The 13,899-nt window shown below is 50.1% G+C and overlaps 1 protein-coding gene across 1 annotated transcript; it reads right to left on the bottom strand.

Annotated features, from left to right (window-relative positions):
• Window positions 1–417: 417 nt before the first annotated feature.
• slc2a1b (solute carrier family 2 member 1b) lies at window positions 418–13,610 on the bottom strand. The gene is made up of 10 exons (XM_083668666.1): window positions 13,256–13,610; window positions 7,940–8,035; window positions 6,428–6,588; window positions 5,772–6,012; window positions 5,516–5,678; window positions 5,134–5,321; window positions 4,922–5,026; window positions 4,002–4,103; window positions 3,663–3,866; window positions 418–3,449 (listed from the first exon to the last, which is right to left on the bottom strand). The coding sequence occupies exons 1-10, from the start codon at window positions 13,268–13,270 to the stop codon at window positions 3,252–3,254; spliced, it is 1,473 nt and encodes a 490-aa protein (XP_083524792.1). The 5' UTR covers window positions 13,271–13,610; the 3' UTR covers window positions 418–3,251.
• Between the last annotated feature and the right edge of the window lie 289 nt (window positions 13,611–13,899).

Raw genomic sequence — 13,899 nt, 5'->3', positions numbered from 1 at the left:
ATTCATATATTTTCTTCACATAGCATCAACCTACAGAGAGAGAGAGACAGAGAGAGAGAGACAGAGAGAAAGGGCTTGGGGGAGAGTTTGTGGGTTCAGTCAGGATCAGACTGTCTTTGACTGCCATCTTCTAAGCCTACTTTGAAGCCAGAGGAACACATCTGTCCACTAACACACACACACGCGTGTGTACACACACAAGTTTGGTTTCCCTGGTAACAGCTGAGAGGCATTCAAAATCAATGTTTATTTAAAAAACTTGAAATATCAAAATGGTGAAATACTGAAGCTCGATTACACAATACCTGTAGGACTATGAACAGGAGGACACACACACACACACACACACACACAAAGTGCATGTGTGAGGAGTTCATGTGTGAGTTGTTGGGGTAAATGAAGCAGGCGGGCCAGGCCTCCTGTATGGGTTGGTTTATTGATTCAAACATCATCTACACATCTTAAAAAAGAAAAACACCATTGACATCAGAGCACAGCATTCTCTACAGACCACCTCAGATGGAGTTCGCACACACACAGACCTCACACACACACAGGCCTGGAGGTCAGGGGTCAGGGTCTGACGCTACTGTCACTGGAAACTACTGTTTGGAGAAGACAAAAACAACACTAATAAATTAGGCATCTAATAAATAGTAGATCCTTCAAATGGTTCATGTAGAAGCTGAAGTAAGACGGTGTTAAGGTTAGGGTTGTCTTCATGATGTCTCTCCTCAGAACAGGGACATCTCCTCAGACAGACCAGAGAACATCAGAGACGGTAGGTAGGTATACTATAGGAAAACACACATGTACAACTGACACAACTAAATCACATTCATCTCAACTAAGTAGTCACTAATATAAAACCTATCTTAAACATCTGGCTCCTCTACTGATCTAGTATTTACATCAGAATTGCGTAGAACATTAATGAAGGACTGTGTGTACCATGCTGTGGTGATGAAGCATGTGTTTAATCATCTGAATGTCCAGATAAATGTTTAAAACTATACACACAACGTTCATTGTGCAAGTACGTGGTTCTGCCTCCGTCATGATAATACCAGAATGGTCAAGTCTTTGGTGCTGAGACCTTGTGATGTCATCGCTGACGGATGGCGGCGGTTGTCAGTAAAGTGGTTCCGGTACTTGTTCAGGCTTTTGAAAGCGTTATCGAAGCAGGTTGGTTGGGGACACGTCGTCCTCTCCAGAACCAAGTGGCCCAAGCATGTTTTGGGTAGAGAACACCAAGGTCCAGATCATTTATACAGTTTCCACTGACACATGGTAACAGACACATACAACTCCTCATGGAATGATTACAATAGATGTGTCTGTCGTTAGGGCCAAGGCTCCGGACTAGACCTTTAATAAAACCAGATTCACTGGCCTGCTTTAGTATAATTGATTAAATAAAAACCTGGCTTTGGGTTAATACCTCCTAGTTCACAATCTACCTATGAAGATAGGGACAGGCCAACCGCGGAGACACCATGTCAGGTGACCAGCAGCTTCAGCCTCCTCAGTAACAACGCGGATCAGGAGGCGTGACGTTCAGTCACAAGACGACCAACGCTGAAGACAGAACGATGAACGTGCTGCTAAAGGATCAACTGAACTTCTCTAACAACATCTGAAAGGGAAGAAGACTTCTGGAAGAGGCACAGCAGTGAGGAAGACTTCTGGAAGAGGCACAGCAGTGAGGAAGACTTCTGGAAGAGGCACAGCAGTGAGGAAGACTTCTGGAAGAGGCACAGCAGTGAGAAACTGTTACTTTTACACCAGAGGACGTGATGCAGACATCAGACAACCACACATTACAGGTTTGTTAGCTCAGTAGAATACCACGTCCGTCGTTGTGGGAAGCGCCCCCTATGTGCTGAGCGAGCAGAAAGCCTTGGTGGTGTGTGTGTGTGTGTGTAGGGGGGGGAGTGGTGGTAAGGCAACAGTGGGTGTGTGATTTTGGCTGGTTTTGAACAGGCATGTTGGACATGGTGAAGAGGTGCTGGTCGGAGGGTTCAGATGTGGTTCACGTCCGGTCTTCAGCAGCGCTCAGAGGAAACATACAACAGATTCTAATCATCTGATGAAGTCATATTCAGCTCCTAAAGCTCCCAGGACTGATCTCACAGCCTCATGACTTCATCTCAAAGTCATCCTCAAATGTATCGCAGAAGAAGGGAGTGAAATATAATATATAACATAACAAACAGCTAAAACGGATTTCTGCCTTATTTGCTGGGAATATTGTAACAGTGCTGTCTTTTCATTAAAACATTAACCTCATAAAAACTACTCTTCATGATATGGTGGTTATGAAAAATATATCTATCACTACTTTAACAGTAAAATGATTACAATCTTATCTGGACAGAATTTAAAAAGTGAGTTGTTAAAAAAGTATATATTTACATGACAATGCAATAGTCATGACAGCCTTGAGGGTCTGAAAAGATTCAGTAGAGACAGACCCTCACTGCAAAAACACACACACACACACACACACACACACACACACACACACACACACACACACACACACACACACACACACACACACACACACACACACACACACACACACACACACACACACAATATTCAGAACCTCACTGCAACACACACATCTGTAGCTCCCAGAACACCAAGCATTCTACGATACAGTCTGTAGGACTGGAGCAGGGGCACGCCCCTTAGTTCCAGTGATGTCGCTCCAGAGAGAAGGCATCAAAGGAAACAATAAAAACCATTTAAAACAGCAGAATCATCCTGAACCTCAGACAGAAGCAGAGACACGCGTCCGCAGGTCAGAACCTCTGAAACAGACAGAACATGAGAAAAGTAACAGAATGATGGAATCATGTTGTTTCATATCAGACTCAGGTTGATGGAAAATACCCCCTTTTCCATCTTTTAAACAGGCACCCCCCCCCCCCCCCACCTCCCCAGGTCCCTCAGCCCACCGAGTTTGTGTTGTGGGGCAGGAGACATTGAGACGGGGCGAGGGGGGGGTTACTGAAGGGGGGGGGGGGCATCAGCTCTCTGCTCGGTGAAGACGCCCAGAAATGTGTTGACAGCCAGTGTGTCAGTCTATCAGTAGTGAGGACAAGTGCTTTGACGCAGTTATAGAGGCTGGGGGGGGGGGGCTCAGAGCTGAGAGTCATCCCCCCCCGAGGCTGAGAGTTTAGGCTTCGCCCGGGGCGGAGTGGAGGGTGGCAGGGGGGGGGGGGGGGGGGGGGTGGGGGGGCTCAGAGCTGAGAGTCATCCCCCCCGAGGCTGTTGAGCTCCTCTGGGGAGAACTTCTCCCCCCCGGCCGTCTGACGGAAGCCGGCTGAAATCTGGTCGAACGTCCGACCCTTCGTCTCCGGAACCTTGAAGTAGGTGAAGACGAAGAAGATGAGGAGGAAGATGGTGAAGATCACAAACACGTATGGGCCGCACAACGCCTGTAGGGGGGAGGGAGGGAGGAGGGGGGGGAGAACGTTAATGAAAACAAGCACACAGTTATGTTCACAATGCCATCGATATTGCAGAGATATCAACTTAATATATACATATACAGTTCTTTACTTCAAACTCCTCAAACACAACTCTCTCATAGTCCAACAACACAAACACCACACAGTTCTCTCCTCCAACAACAACAACAACTCTCTCACCACGATGTACTGGAAGCTCATGCCCACTATGAAGTTGGCGGTCCAGTTGGAGAAGCCAGCCACAGCGAAGGCAGAGGGCCGTGGGCCCTGGGAGAACAGCTCAGCCACGATGAACCAGGGGATGGGGCCCGGCCCGATCTCAAAGAACGCCACAAAGCTGAAGATTGCCACGATGCTCACATACGACATCCAGGCCAGCTGGTTCTGGAGGGAGAGAGAGAGAGAGAGAGAGACGTCAGAGAGAGTTAGATACATTCATTACCTAGTAGATACATTTACACAGACTGAGAGAGAGAGACAGACACATAGATGGATAGAAAGATGGAGAGAGAGACCTACCTGCAGAGCCAATGCAATGGTCAACAGGACAGCGGACCCAGCCATTCCCAGCAGGCCTAGCAGGTGTAGTGACCTGCGACCTGCTCGTTCTACCACAAACAGCTGAGGAGAGAGAGAGAGAGAGAGACAGAGAGACAGAGAGAGTGGGAGAGAAAGAGAGAATCACATGTTAAACCAGGCGTCACCACATTACTGGAACTACATGGGTTCTGTCCCACTGCCAAATAGAGACCTGCTTAAAATGTATGTTAAAAAGCTCCATTGGGGTTAGGGTTAGGGTTAGGGTTAGGGTTAGGGTTAGGGTTAGGGTTAGCCTAACCCTAACCCTGATCTGCTGGATCCAGGCCTCTTATCATTGACACACCTGTTTAATCTGACTTATCTCAGGTGCTCTCCCAAGGTTTGGAAGGCAGCCCATGTGCTCCTCTCCATAAAGGTGGTGACCCCTCTGACCTAGATAACTACCGCCCAATATCCAAGCTACCTCGCCTTTCCAACATATTAGAGTCCCTGGTCAACTCCCAGATAAGAACCTTTTAATCTTCTCATTCTGTTCTAAATGTGTAGACCTGGTCATAGCACCGTCTCAGCGGCTACGCTTGTCTTAGATGATGTGTTAAATGGCCTTGATCAGAAAAAAAACATTGTTCAGCCTTATTTAGATCTCTCCAAGGCCTTCGATACGGTCGACCATTCCCAACTCAATCAGAGGTTTTCTTTTTGTTGGGCTGAGGTTGGTGCTTAATGCTAGTTATTTACCAAATCACAGGGGTCAGGGTTACTCACCAACACCACAGTTAAGGGTCAGGGTTACTCACCGACACCACAGTGAAGGGTTAGGGTCAGGGTCAGGGGTCAGGGTTACTCATCGACACCACAGTGAAGGGTTAGGGTCAGGGTCAGGGGTCAGGGTTACTCACCGACACCACAGTGAAGGCTGTGTTGACCACTCCGGCGCCGATGGTGGCGTAGACAGGCTGGGCCACGCCCGCAATCTCAAAGATGTTGGTGGAATAGTAGAACACCTAGAGGACAACATCAACAACAACACCGATGAGTCACCAGGCGACAACACAGGCTGCATGTGTGTGAGAGAGTGTGTGTGTGTGTGTTTTGTGTGTGTGTGACTCACAGCGTTGATCCCAGACAGCTGCTGTGAGAGCTGCAGCATGATGGCGATGATCATGGGCTGGCGGTAGAGTGGCGAGCGGAACAGCTCGAGGATGGTCACCTTCTTCTCCCTCATCATCTGACGGCTCTCCTCCTTCATCTCCTGCATGTCGGCGCTCACGTCTGTGGTCCCACGCAGCTTCTTCAGCACTACACACACACACACACACACACACACAGTCACACTATAGCCTACTGGGCCCTGTGTGTGTGTGTGTGTGTGTGTGTGAGTGGGGTACAGAGGGTGGGTGGGGGTGTGTGTGTGTGTATACGGTATGTGTGTGTGTGTATGTGTGTGTGTGGTACAGTATGTGTGTGTGTGTATACGGGGTGTGTGTGTGTACCAGTCTTAGCCTTGCCCTCCTCGTTGCGGTTGATGAGGAGGTATCTGGGGCTCTCTGGGCAGAAGGGCAGCAGAACACACTGGACCAGCGCCGGGATGAAGGTGAAGCCCAGCAGGAAGGGCCAGAGGGACGCGTTCCCCATCAGGGGCTCCATGCCAAACACCTACACACACACACACACACACACACAGTCAGTCTCTGATGTAGCAAAAGTCACTCATACAGGCGTTAGTTTCCTCTCCCAGCCTCCACCCACCTGGGCCATGAGGATTCCCGTGACGATGCCCAGCTGGTGGAGGGTCCCCAGGGCGCCACGCAGGGCGGTGGGCGCCACCTCCCCCACGTACATGGGCACGAACCCGGTGGAGAGGCCGGAGTAGAGGCCCACCACGAAGCGGCCGATGATCAGCATCTCCCAGGACCCCGCCATCTTGGAGAAACCCATCAGGGCGCTGGCGAGGAACGCCAGCGCATTGGCCATCAGCATCGAGTTCCGCCTAGCGACACCAGAGAGACGCGCTGTGATTGGACGATCTAGTAGATTTATGTTTCATTTGTTTTTTTTATTATTTAACTTTTTCCAACATTTATCCAGCTGAGTCTCACTACAAGAGAAGTCATCAATAATAATAATAATAATAATAATACTGTCTTTTTCCAAGAATGTGAAAAAGGAAAAATGTTATTGGACAATGGAGATTTATTTTATTTTTTAATTGAACCTTTATTTCTACAGGTGAGACCTGGTCAGACAGCAGGAACATGGTGAAGCTGTGTGTGTGTGTGTGTGTGTGTGTGTAGTCCATGTTGCTAGGAGGCTACTGTGTGTGTGTGTGTGTGGTGTGTGGTGTGTGTGCGCGCACAGGTACGTGGTGAAGCTGTGTGTGTGTGTGTGTGTGTGTGTGTGTTTACCTCCCAAAGCGGTTGACGAAGAGTCCCACGGAGAAGGAGCCGAAGATTCCACCCACGGAGAAGATGGCAACGGAGACGGACCACAGCGAGGTCAGGGACGACTTGGAGATCGGCTGCTCATAGCGTTCAAACCACGTCTCGTTCAGGAACTGCTCTATGATCTGTCAGAAGAACCAGAACCACACTTTAATAACAGCCTTAAAACAGGAGATCATTCAAACACGCCATCCGTGTTTTAACTCACTAACTGTCAAAGAGTTCTGGAACATTCTCCACCCAGAGGGCCTGGTCTTTTCTGTGGTATTTATCAAGCAACAACACTTAGATTGCCTACAAAATGAAGCATCATCATTGATTAATTTCACTGAAGGAGTTAAACACACCAACAGTGTCACAGCAGGAGGTCCAGGAAGTCAGACACACCGCAGACGTGTCAGAGAGAGTCTCATCTGCTCCAGGAGGCTGCACTTCACCTGTCTAGCCAGCAGGGGGCAGCAGAGACTCTGATACCAGGCTCAGCCAATAGGGAAGCGGGGACGGAGGTGTCAGGTTTCAGCCCCTCCCCCACCGTGACTCATCAGTGTGACACGCTCTGTGTGTGTGTGTGTGTATATGTGTGTGTGTGGTGAGGAATGTCGCCTGTGATGACACACTGACACCTCTCAGACGTCTACGCTCTTTAGACGACCCCCCCCCCCCCCCCTATTACTGTTACCTAACCCTAACCCCAACCCTAAACCCCCCCCCCCCCCCCCCCATTACTGTTACCTAACCCTAACCCCAACCCCAACCCTGTGTGTGTGTGTGTGTGTGTATGACACAGGGTATGAATGAAATGGACCCAGTCAGAGTGGTCCGGTCAAAATGAAACATTTAAAACTAAATGAAACATTCTTCAGACAGAACAGGAATCTGACTGAAATGATCTGATCCTATTTAATACAGAGAGAGGGAGGAGGAGGAGGAGAGGAAGAACAGAGGGAGGAGGAGAGAGAGAGGAGGGAGGAGAGGAGAGAATGTCTGTGTGTGCCCCCCCCCCCCCCCCCCCTGCCCCCCTCAGGCTAAACCCTTTTCACAGAAGGTTCTAAATGGAACCCAAAAGACAAATGAAGAACCCTTTTGGTGAGAGATTCAGCTCAGAGTGGAGGGGGGGTGGGGCAGAGGAATGCTGTATTTAACACCGGCCTGATGCAGATCTATGTCTGACTAAGTGGATGTTCCGTGCCTGGATCAGACCCCTCCGCCCTGCTCTGCTGCCCAGACACAGGAGCCTTCTTTGGGCATGAAAACAGACCTTTAGCCCTGGAATGCTGTTTCCACTGGACCACACACAACTATTATTAACCTAGCTTCCCTCTCTTCTCCTTCTCCTTCTCCTTCTCCTTCTCCTTCTCCTTCTCCTCTCCGGGAAAATGTTGAAGATGGTGTGGTTCCTCCCTCCCTCCCTCCCACTCCTAGCTAGACCTACACCCCTCCCTTCCTCCCCCCCTCCCCCCCCCTCCCCCTCCTCACCTTCTGAGGGGCGTTGATGACTCCTGTGTTGTAGCCGAACTGCAGGGAGCCAATCACAGCAGCTCCTACAGCCAGCATCAGCTGGAAGGTCACCTGCTGTAGAACCAGGAAGAGAGACATCAGTTACTACCCTCCTCCTCCTCCTCCTCCACCTCCTCCTCCACCTCCTCCTCCTCCACCTCCACCTCCTCCTCCTCCTCCTCCACCTCCACCTCCACCTCCTCCTCCTCCACCTCCACCTCCTCCTCCTCCTCCTCCTCCTCCTCCTCCTCCTCCACCTCCTCCTCCTCCACCTCCACCTCCACCTCCACCTCCTCCACCTCCTCCTCCTCCTCCTCCTCCTCCTGTTAGGCCAGGTTAAACAGAGTCAGCCTTTCCTCATCAGGTGGTTGGCCCAGGACCAGGGGAGGGAGGCAGGGGGCTTTAAGACCCTGCGTCCCCCCGTCCTGACAACTCTCTCAGGGGAGGGGAGGGGCCAGGACAGTCATTGTCCATGTTCCTGTTGTTAGAACAGACCCCCCCCCCCCACACACACACACACACACACGATTCCCTTCACATTTTCGCTCAGTCACAGTGAGTAACTACAACACACAATTACGCAACTTTCACATTTCAGGAAGTAGGAAAGGCAGGGAGTGTGTGTGTGTGTGTGTGTGTGTGTGTGTTTGTTGGGTCTCTCCCCTGATCTGTCTGAAGCAGGTCACAGAGAGCCTAGGAGGTTGTGGGACTGGTCAGGGGAGTGTGTGTGTGTTACAGGGTCAGACTGTACTGAGTAAACGGTGAGTAGTCACAACAACAATCACGATTCAGCTGTCATGGCAACAAATGTGTACCACTGGGACCAGCACTGACGTCAAAACATCACTGACACACACACACTCCCCTGACCAGTCCCACAACCTCCTAGGCTCTCTGTGACCTGCTTCAGACAGATCAGGGGAGAGACCCAACAAACACACACACACCTCCCTCTGACTAGTACGGTCACACCAAATATCTGAACTCAGACTGATGTCACAGCAGACCCTAACCCTAACCCTAACTCTAACCCTAACCCAACCCTAACCCAAACCCAACCCTAACCCTAACTCTAACCCTAACCCAACCCTAACCCAAACCCAACCCTAACCCTAACTCTAACCCAAACCCAACCCTAACTCTAACCCTAACCCAAACCTAACCCAACCCTAACCCTAACCCCAACCCTAACTCTAACCCTAACTCAACCCTAAACCTAACCCTAACCCTACCCTAACCCTAACCCAACCCTAACCCTAACCCAAACCTAACCCAACCCTAACCCTAACCCCAACCCTAACTCAACCCTAAACCTAACCCTAACCCTACCCTAACCCTAACTCTAACCCCAACCCTTACCCAACCCTAACCCTAACTCTAACCCCAACCCAACCCTAACCCTAACCCCAACCCTAACTCTAACCCCAACCCTAACCCCAACCCTAAACCTAACCCAACCCTAACCCTAACCCAACCCTAACCTTAGACCGGGAGGAGGTCCATCTACATGATGTCTTTAAGACGTTTTTCTGTCATAAATCACAGAGAAGTCTGCGGCTCTGGACCAGTCTAAACACAAGGTTCTCACAAGGACAGACGCTTCTAGGAACTCGAGAATTCCTGCCTCCGTGTGTGTGTGTGTGTGTGTGTGGAGGGGGGTGGTGTAGGAACACGGAGGGTGGGTGAGGGTAAGAACAGGGGGGGGGTCACTCACAGCAGCTCCTTTATGAAGACCTAAAAAGGGCGGGGTTGGAGGAGCTGTGACCACGCCCACTATCACAGCTGAGCCAATGAGGACACAGCCTAGCAAGGACACGCTGGGGGTCAACGAGTACACACACACACACACACACACACACACACACAACCATACCCCCCCTAGACACACACACACACACACACACACACACACACACACACAACCATACCCCCCCTAGACACACACACACACACACACACAACCATACCCCCCCTAGACACACACACACACAACCATACCCCCCCTAGACACACACACACACACACACTGGAGGTTTCAAATCTTTAAAGGGTTACGGTTATTCTCTTAAAGGAGCCGTGCTTCCTAGTATACTAGTAAACATTATGTCATTCTCACTTCTTAAACACACACACACACACACACACACACACACACCTTTTAGCTCAAGCAAAAAACGTCAGTCACAGACTAAACAAACAATAACAATCAACTCCCTTTCCCTTGCCACTGCCCCCCCCCCCCCCGGGGGACGTTCTCTCTCTGGGGGAGGGTTAATAAGGAGCCCCTGTTCCAGATGGGACCCTTTAAGACAGACAAGCTGTATATGAAGAACCAGGAAGCACTGCTCTGTGACATCTTTACCTTTAACCTACATACCAGAGGACCAGCCCTCCCCCGGCCACACACACACACACACACACACACACACACACACCATCCTATGCAAATGGTTCCCTTCCCATTCCAGCCCAGTCTCCGTGACTACGATCCAGATCCTGTTGTTGACCTCAGCTTCTCTACCGAGACAGGAAGTGGTGAATGCATAACAGATATTTTCTTCTTCTTTTTTTTTTTTTTTTTTTAAATGATGTCAGAAGTAAAAAAACAGTGATGCAGTGTCTAAATCTAAGACCTCCGTCCAACATGTTTCACCTCCAGGATGTCATCATCAACACAGGTCATATTCAAACACACTCCTGACCCCCCCCTCCATCCCCAAACACACTCCTGACCCCCCCCCCCCCCCCAACACACTCCTGATCCCCCCCCCCACCATCCCCAAACACACTCCTGATCCTGACCTCTGGATACAACACTGTCCCTGCTTAAACTGCTGCTAGGGATGCAAGGAGATCTACTTCAAATAGGCTAACACACACACACACACACACACACACACACACACACACACACACACACACACACACACCATTTCGAGGGTGAACCTGTTCTTAGCAGGAACAAGGAAGTGGGTTGGGCCGACAGACACAGGTATGCACACACACACACACACACACTAACAGGGTGGGTTCCATCCCAACAGAAGGCTCCTGCTGAACAAGGCTTTATCTCTTTCATGTCCTCGAATACACTGATACGGCCACTTCCTGTTTCCTGTCCTACAATGTTTACAGTGTGTGTGTGTGTGTGTCTGTGTGTGTGTCTGTGTGTGTGTCACAGGACTGACAGCCCTAGTCTAAGCACCTGAGAGAATGACCTCATGACACACAGGACAGAGAGACACACACAGGACAGAGACACACACACACCTCCCCGGCTGAAGCTAGGCTACTAGAAGCAGAGTGTAATGGATGCATGATGTTGCATCAGGCTTCATCAGAGTGACTCATTCAGCAGCGAAGGTCAGAGGATTTCCTCACAATCAAACCCAGTGAATAAGGCCTGTTTCAGTCCTCGCGGGGCACGGGCTTTGAGCCTCATGAGCCGGATCTGTCACATCTGTCAGAAATCCAACCTTCTTCTGAGCGCTAACCCTAGCTAGCCTAGCATTCCCCTCCGCAGGTCACCTGTAGCCTGAACCCAATTACCGCACACGCACTCGCATGCGCACGCACGCGCACGCGCACGCACACGTTTTGATAGGAAGGCTTTGTGATCGAGGGGAAAACAGCCCATTAGTGTAGCACGTGAACACAGCCTGGCCTCTACCTCAACACAGCCTGGCCTGGCCTCTACCTCAACACAGCCTGGCCTGGCCTCTACCAGGTGGAGGCTGTGCTACAGGTGTACTAACAGCCAACGCCTTCCCAACACAACCCGGTCCTGGCACAGGTCCAGACCAGAGCTAACCCTAACCCAGCCTCATAAACCAAACAAAGGCTTTCAGACCAGACAACCGCTCACAGCCTCCAAGCGCGACATCACCACAACTCTGCTGGAAACATGCTTACTACAATGTTATTACAACCATAACACAAAGATAATACAGGGCAGAGGACAGTGATCTGAGCTGACAGCTTCACTGCGCTCTCACTCACACACACACACACACACACACCAGCCAGGTATGCAAACTAAGCCCGATCACGAGATGGCGATTATCAACGAGTGTACCTGGGGGAGGAGGGAGGAGAAGGGGGAAGAGGAGGTATTAGCCCAGACGCACGCTCACAGATCAGGCTGCGGAAGCAGAAAGCTGATGACCCCTGGGGGGGGGGGACCTCAGCTGCAGGGACTGGGCCACCTCAGTGGGACCAGGTCAGGACCGTTCCCATCCCGTCCTCACGTCCACACCAGGACCAGCAGCCTCCCAGAAGAACCTTCTACTGAGTCAGAACCATGTCTACTGAGACAGAACCCTCTACTGGGTAAGAACCATGTAGAGAATGGGAGAACAACACAGATGTTCTACATGACAGTCAGGAAGGTCATTTTACTGCTAATACAGAGCGTGGGAGGGGAGGAGAGGAGAGGGGGAGGAGAGAGGAAAAGAGGAGAGGAGAGGAGGAGAGAGGAGGAGAGGAGAGGAGAGTTCGTGGTTATCTGTGGGTAACCACAGCACCAGTGGTGGGTAGGAGGGACCAGTCATAGCAAACAATAGTTGAGTCACATACGTCTGTTTCAACCACAAGCACCATGGTTCTCAGTCATCAGCACATACAGAATAATCTGAATATTATTATTATGTCAACAACAACCTATATAATGCAAATGTAGGCCTGTGTGCCAAGAATTCAAGCTTGTTGTGTTACAAAATAATTTAAAAAAACCTCTTCTAAAAGTCTACACTTTCATCTACCAGAGAGCAAGAGCATTTAAACCCCTCAGCAGAGTTCGACCTGTGCAATAAACACATCCCAAAACGTCCTGGTGAAATATTCTAACAGGCTGTTTCAGCAGAGGGAACGACTGCCTACGTAGCTAATTAACGGTGATTGAACACATGTGTGATCCTGAGGTGGGAGTCGGACCTCAGAGGAGGAGAGGAGAGGCTGGTAGGAGGACGCTACCGCTCCCTGGGCATGGGGGGGCTCCGGAATTCTCCCCACATGTTCCCGTATTGTCCCCCAGTGGGCTGAACGATGGAGAGGACTGTTTTATCCAGATGATGACCTTCTCAACATGGATCTATTTATGGAGATGTTCCTCTAACCAGACCCATGAACCCCCTGACACACACACAGGAGTGACTGCTGCATCACAGCCGACCCAACTTGTTTATCAGCATTCAGGCAAGTAGCTAATGAATTATTCTCACTCACTCTCTCTCGATCACACACACACACACACACAAGTGGTAGCTAAAGTGGATGTCTCACGAGAAAGCTAGCTACCTTTCCGCCTTCCATCGTCGCAGTGTCGTTTAGTGGAAGTTGTTGGTGGAGATGTTGAAGTTCTACAGTTGTTAAAGTTGTTAGAACGTTGTCTTCAGACGTGAGGGTGTGTGAGTCGCTTCCTCGGGTCTAACTGCTCAGACGACGTCTCTCATCGTTGTATCTTCCCGATGAAAACGAGATAAAAGTAGATACTGTAACTTCTTTGTTAACTTCTGAATAACTCGTCTTTGTTTCCAAAGTGTCCACAGTTCATCGTGTTATTTCCTGCTTGCGTCTAACTTCTGTTACTCAACTCTTCGACTTTGTCCCCAAAAGTTTTCCAAAGTTGTTTTTCTAGTTGAGGCAGATCAGATCATCTGAAGTCTCTCGTCGCTCTTTGGGGAAATCAGCCTGTGAATATATGTACCTCGGCCCCATGCGTGATTGGCTGACGCAAGACTCTAGCCCCGCCTCTGAAGGTGTGTGAGGAGGCACGTTTCTATCCCGGTGTTCCTATTGGCTCAAACCGGCACCCGTAGACATGACGAGGACTGACGCTTACGTGAGGCAAGTCCCGCATCTCGTTTCAGCCTCGATCACACTGCTTATATGCGTTCATTTAATCGATCAAGTACATTTATGGTATTACTACTATCTAACAG

This window comes from Argentina silus (genome assembly GCF_951799395.1).
Source record: "Argentina silus genome assembly, chromosome: 4".
Taxonomy (NCBI): domain Eukaryota; kingdom Metazoa; phylum Chordata; class Actinopteri; order Argentiniformes; family Argentinidae; genus Argentina; species Argentina silus.
The sequence above is the reverse complement of the archived record's forward strand: the minus strand, read 5'-3'. Positions and strand labels throughout refer to the sequence as shown.

Bases quoted from the DNA above. Each gene is read 5' to 3' on its own strand.
- slc2a1b (XM_083668666.1), bottom strand. The intron at 6,589-7,939 runs GTGAGGAGGGGG...TTCTTCTGACAG, and splicing joins TCATCAACGCCCCTCAGAAG to ATCATAGAGCAGTTCCTGAA. The intron at 5,679-5,771 runs GTGGGTGGAGGC...GTGTGTGTGTAG, and splicing joins CGGGAATCCTCATGGCCCAG to GTGTTTGGCATGGAGCCCCT.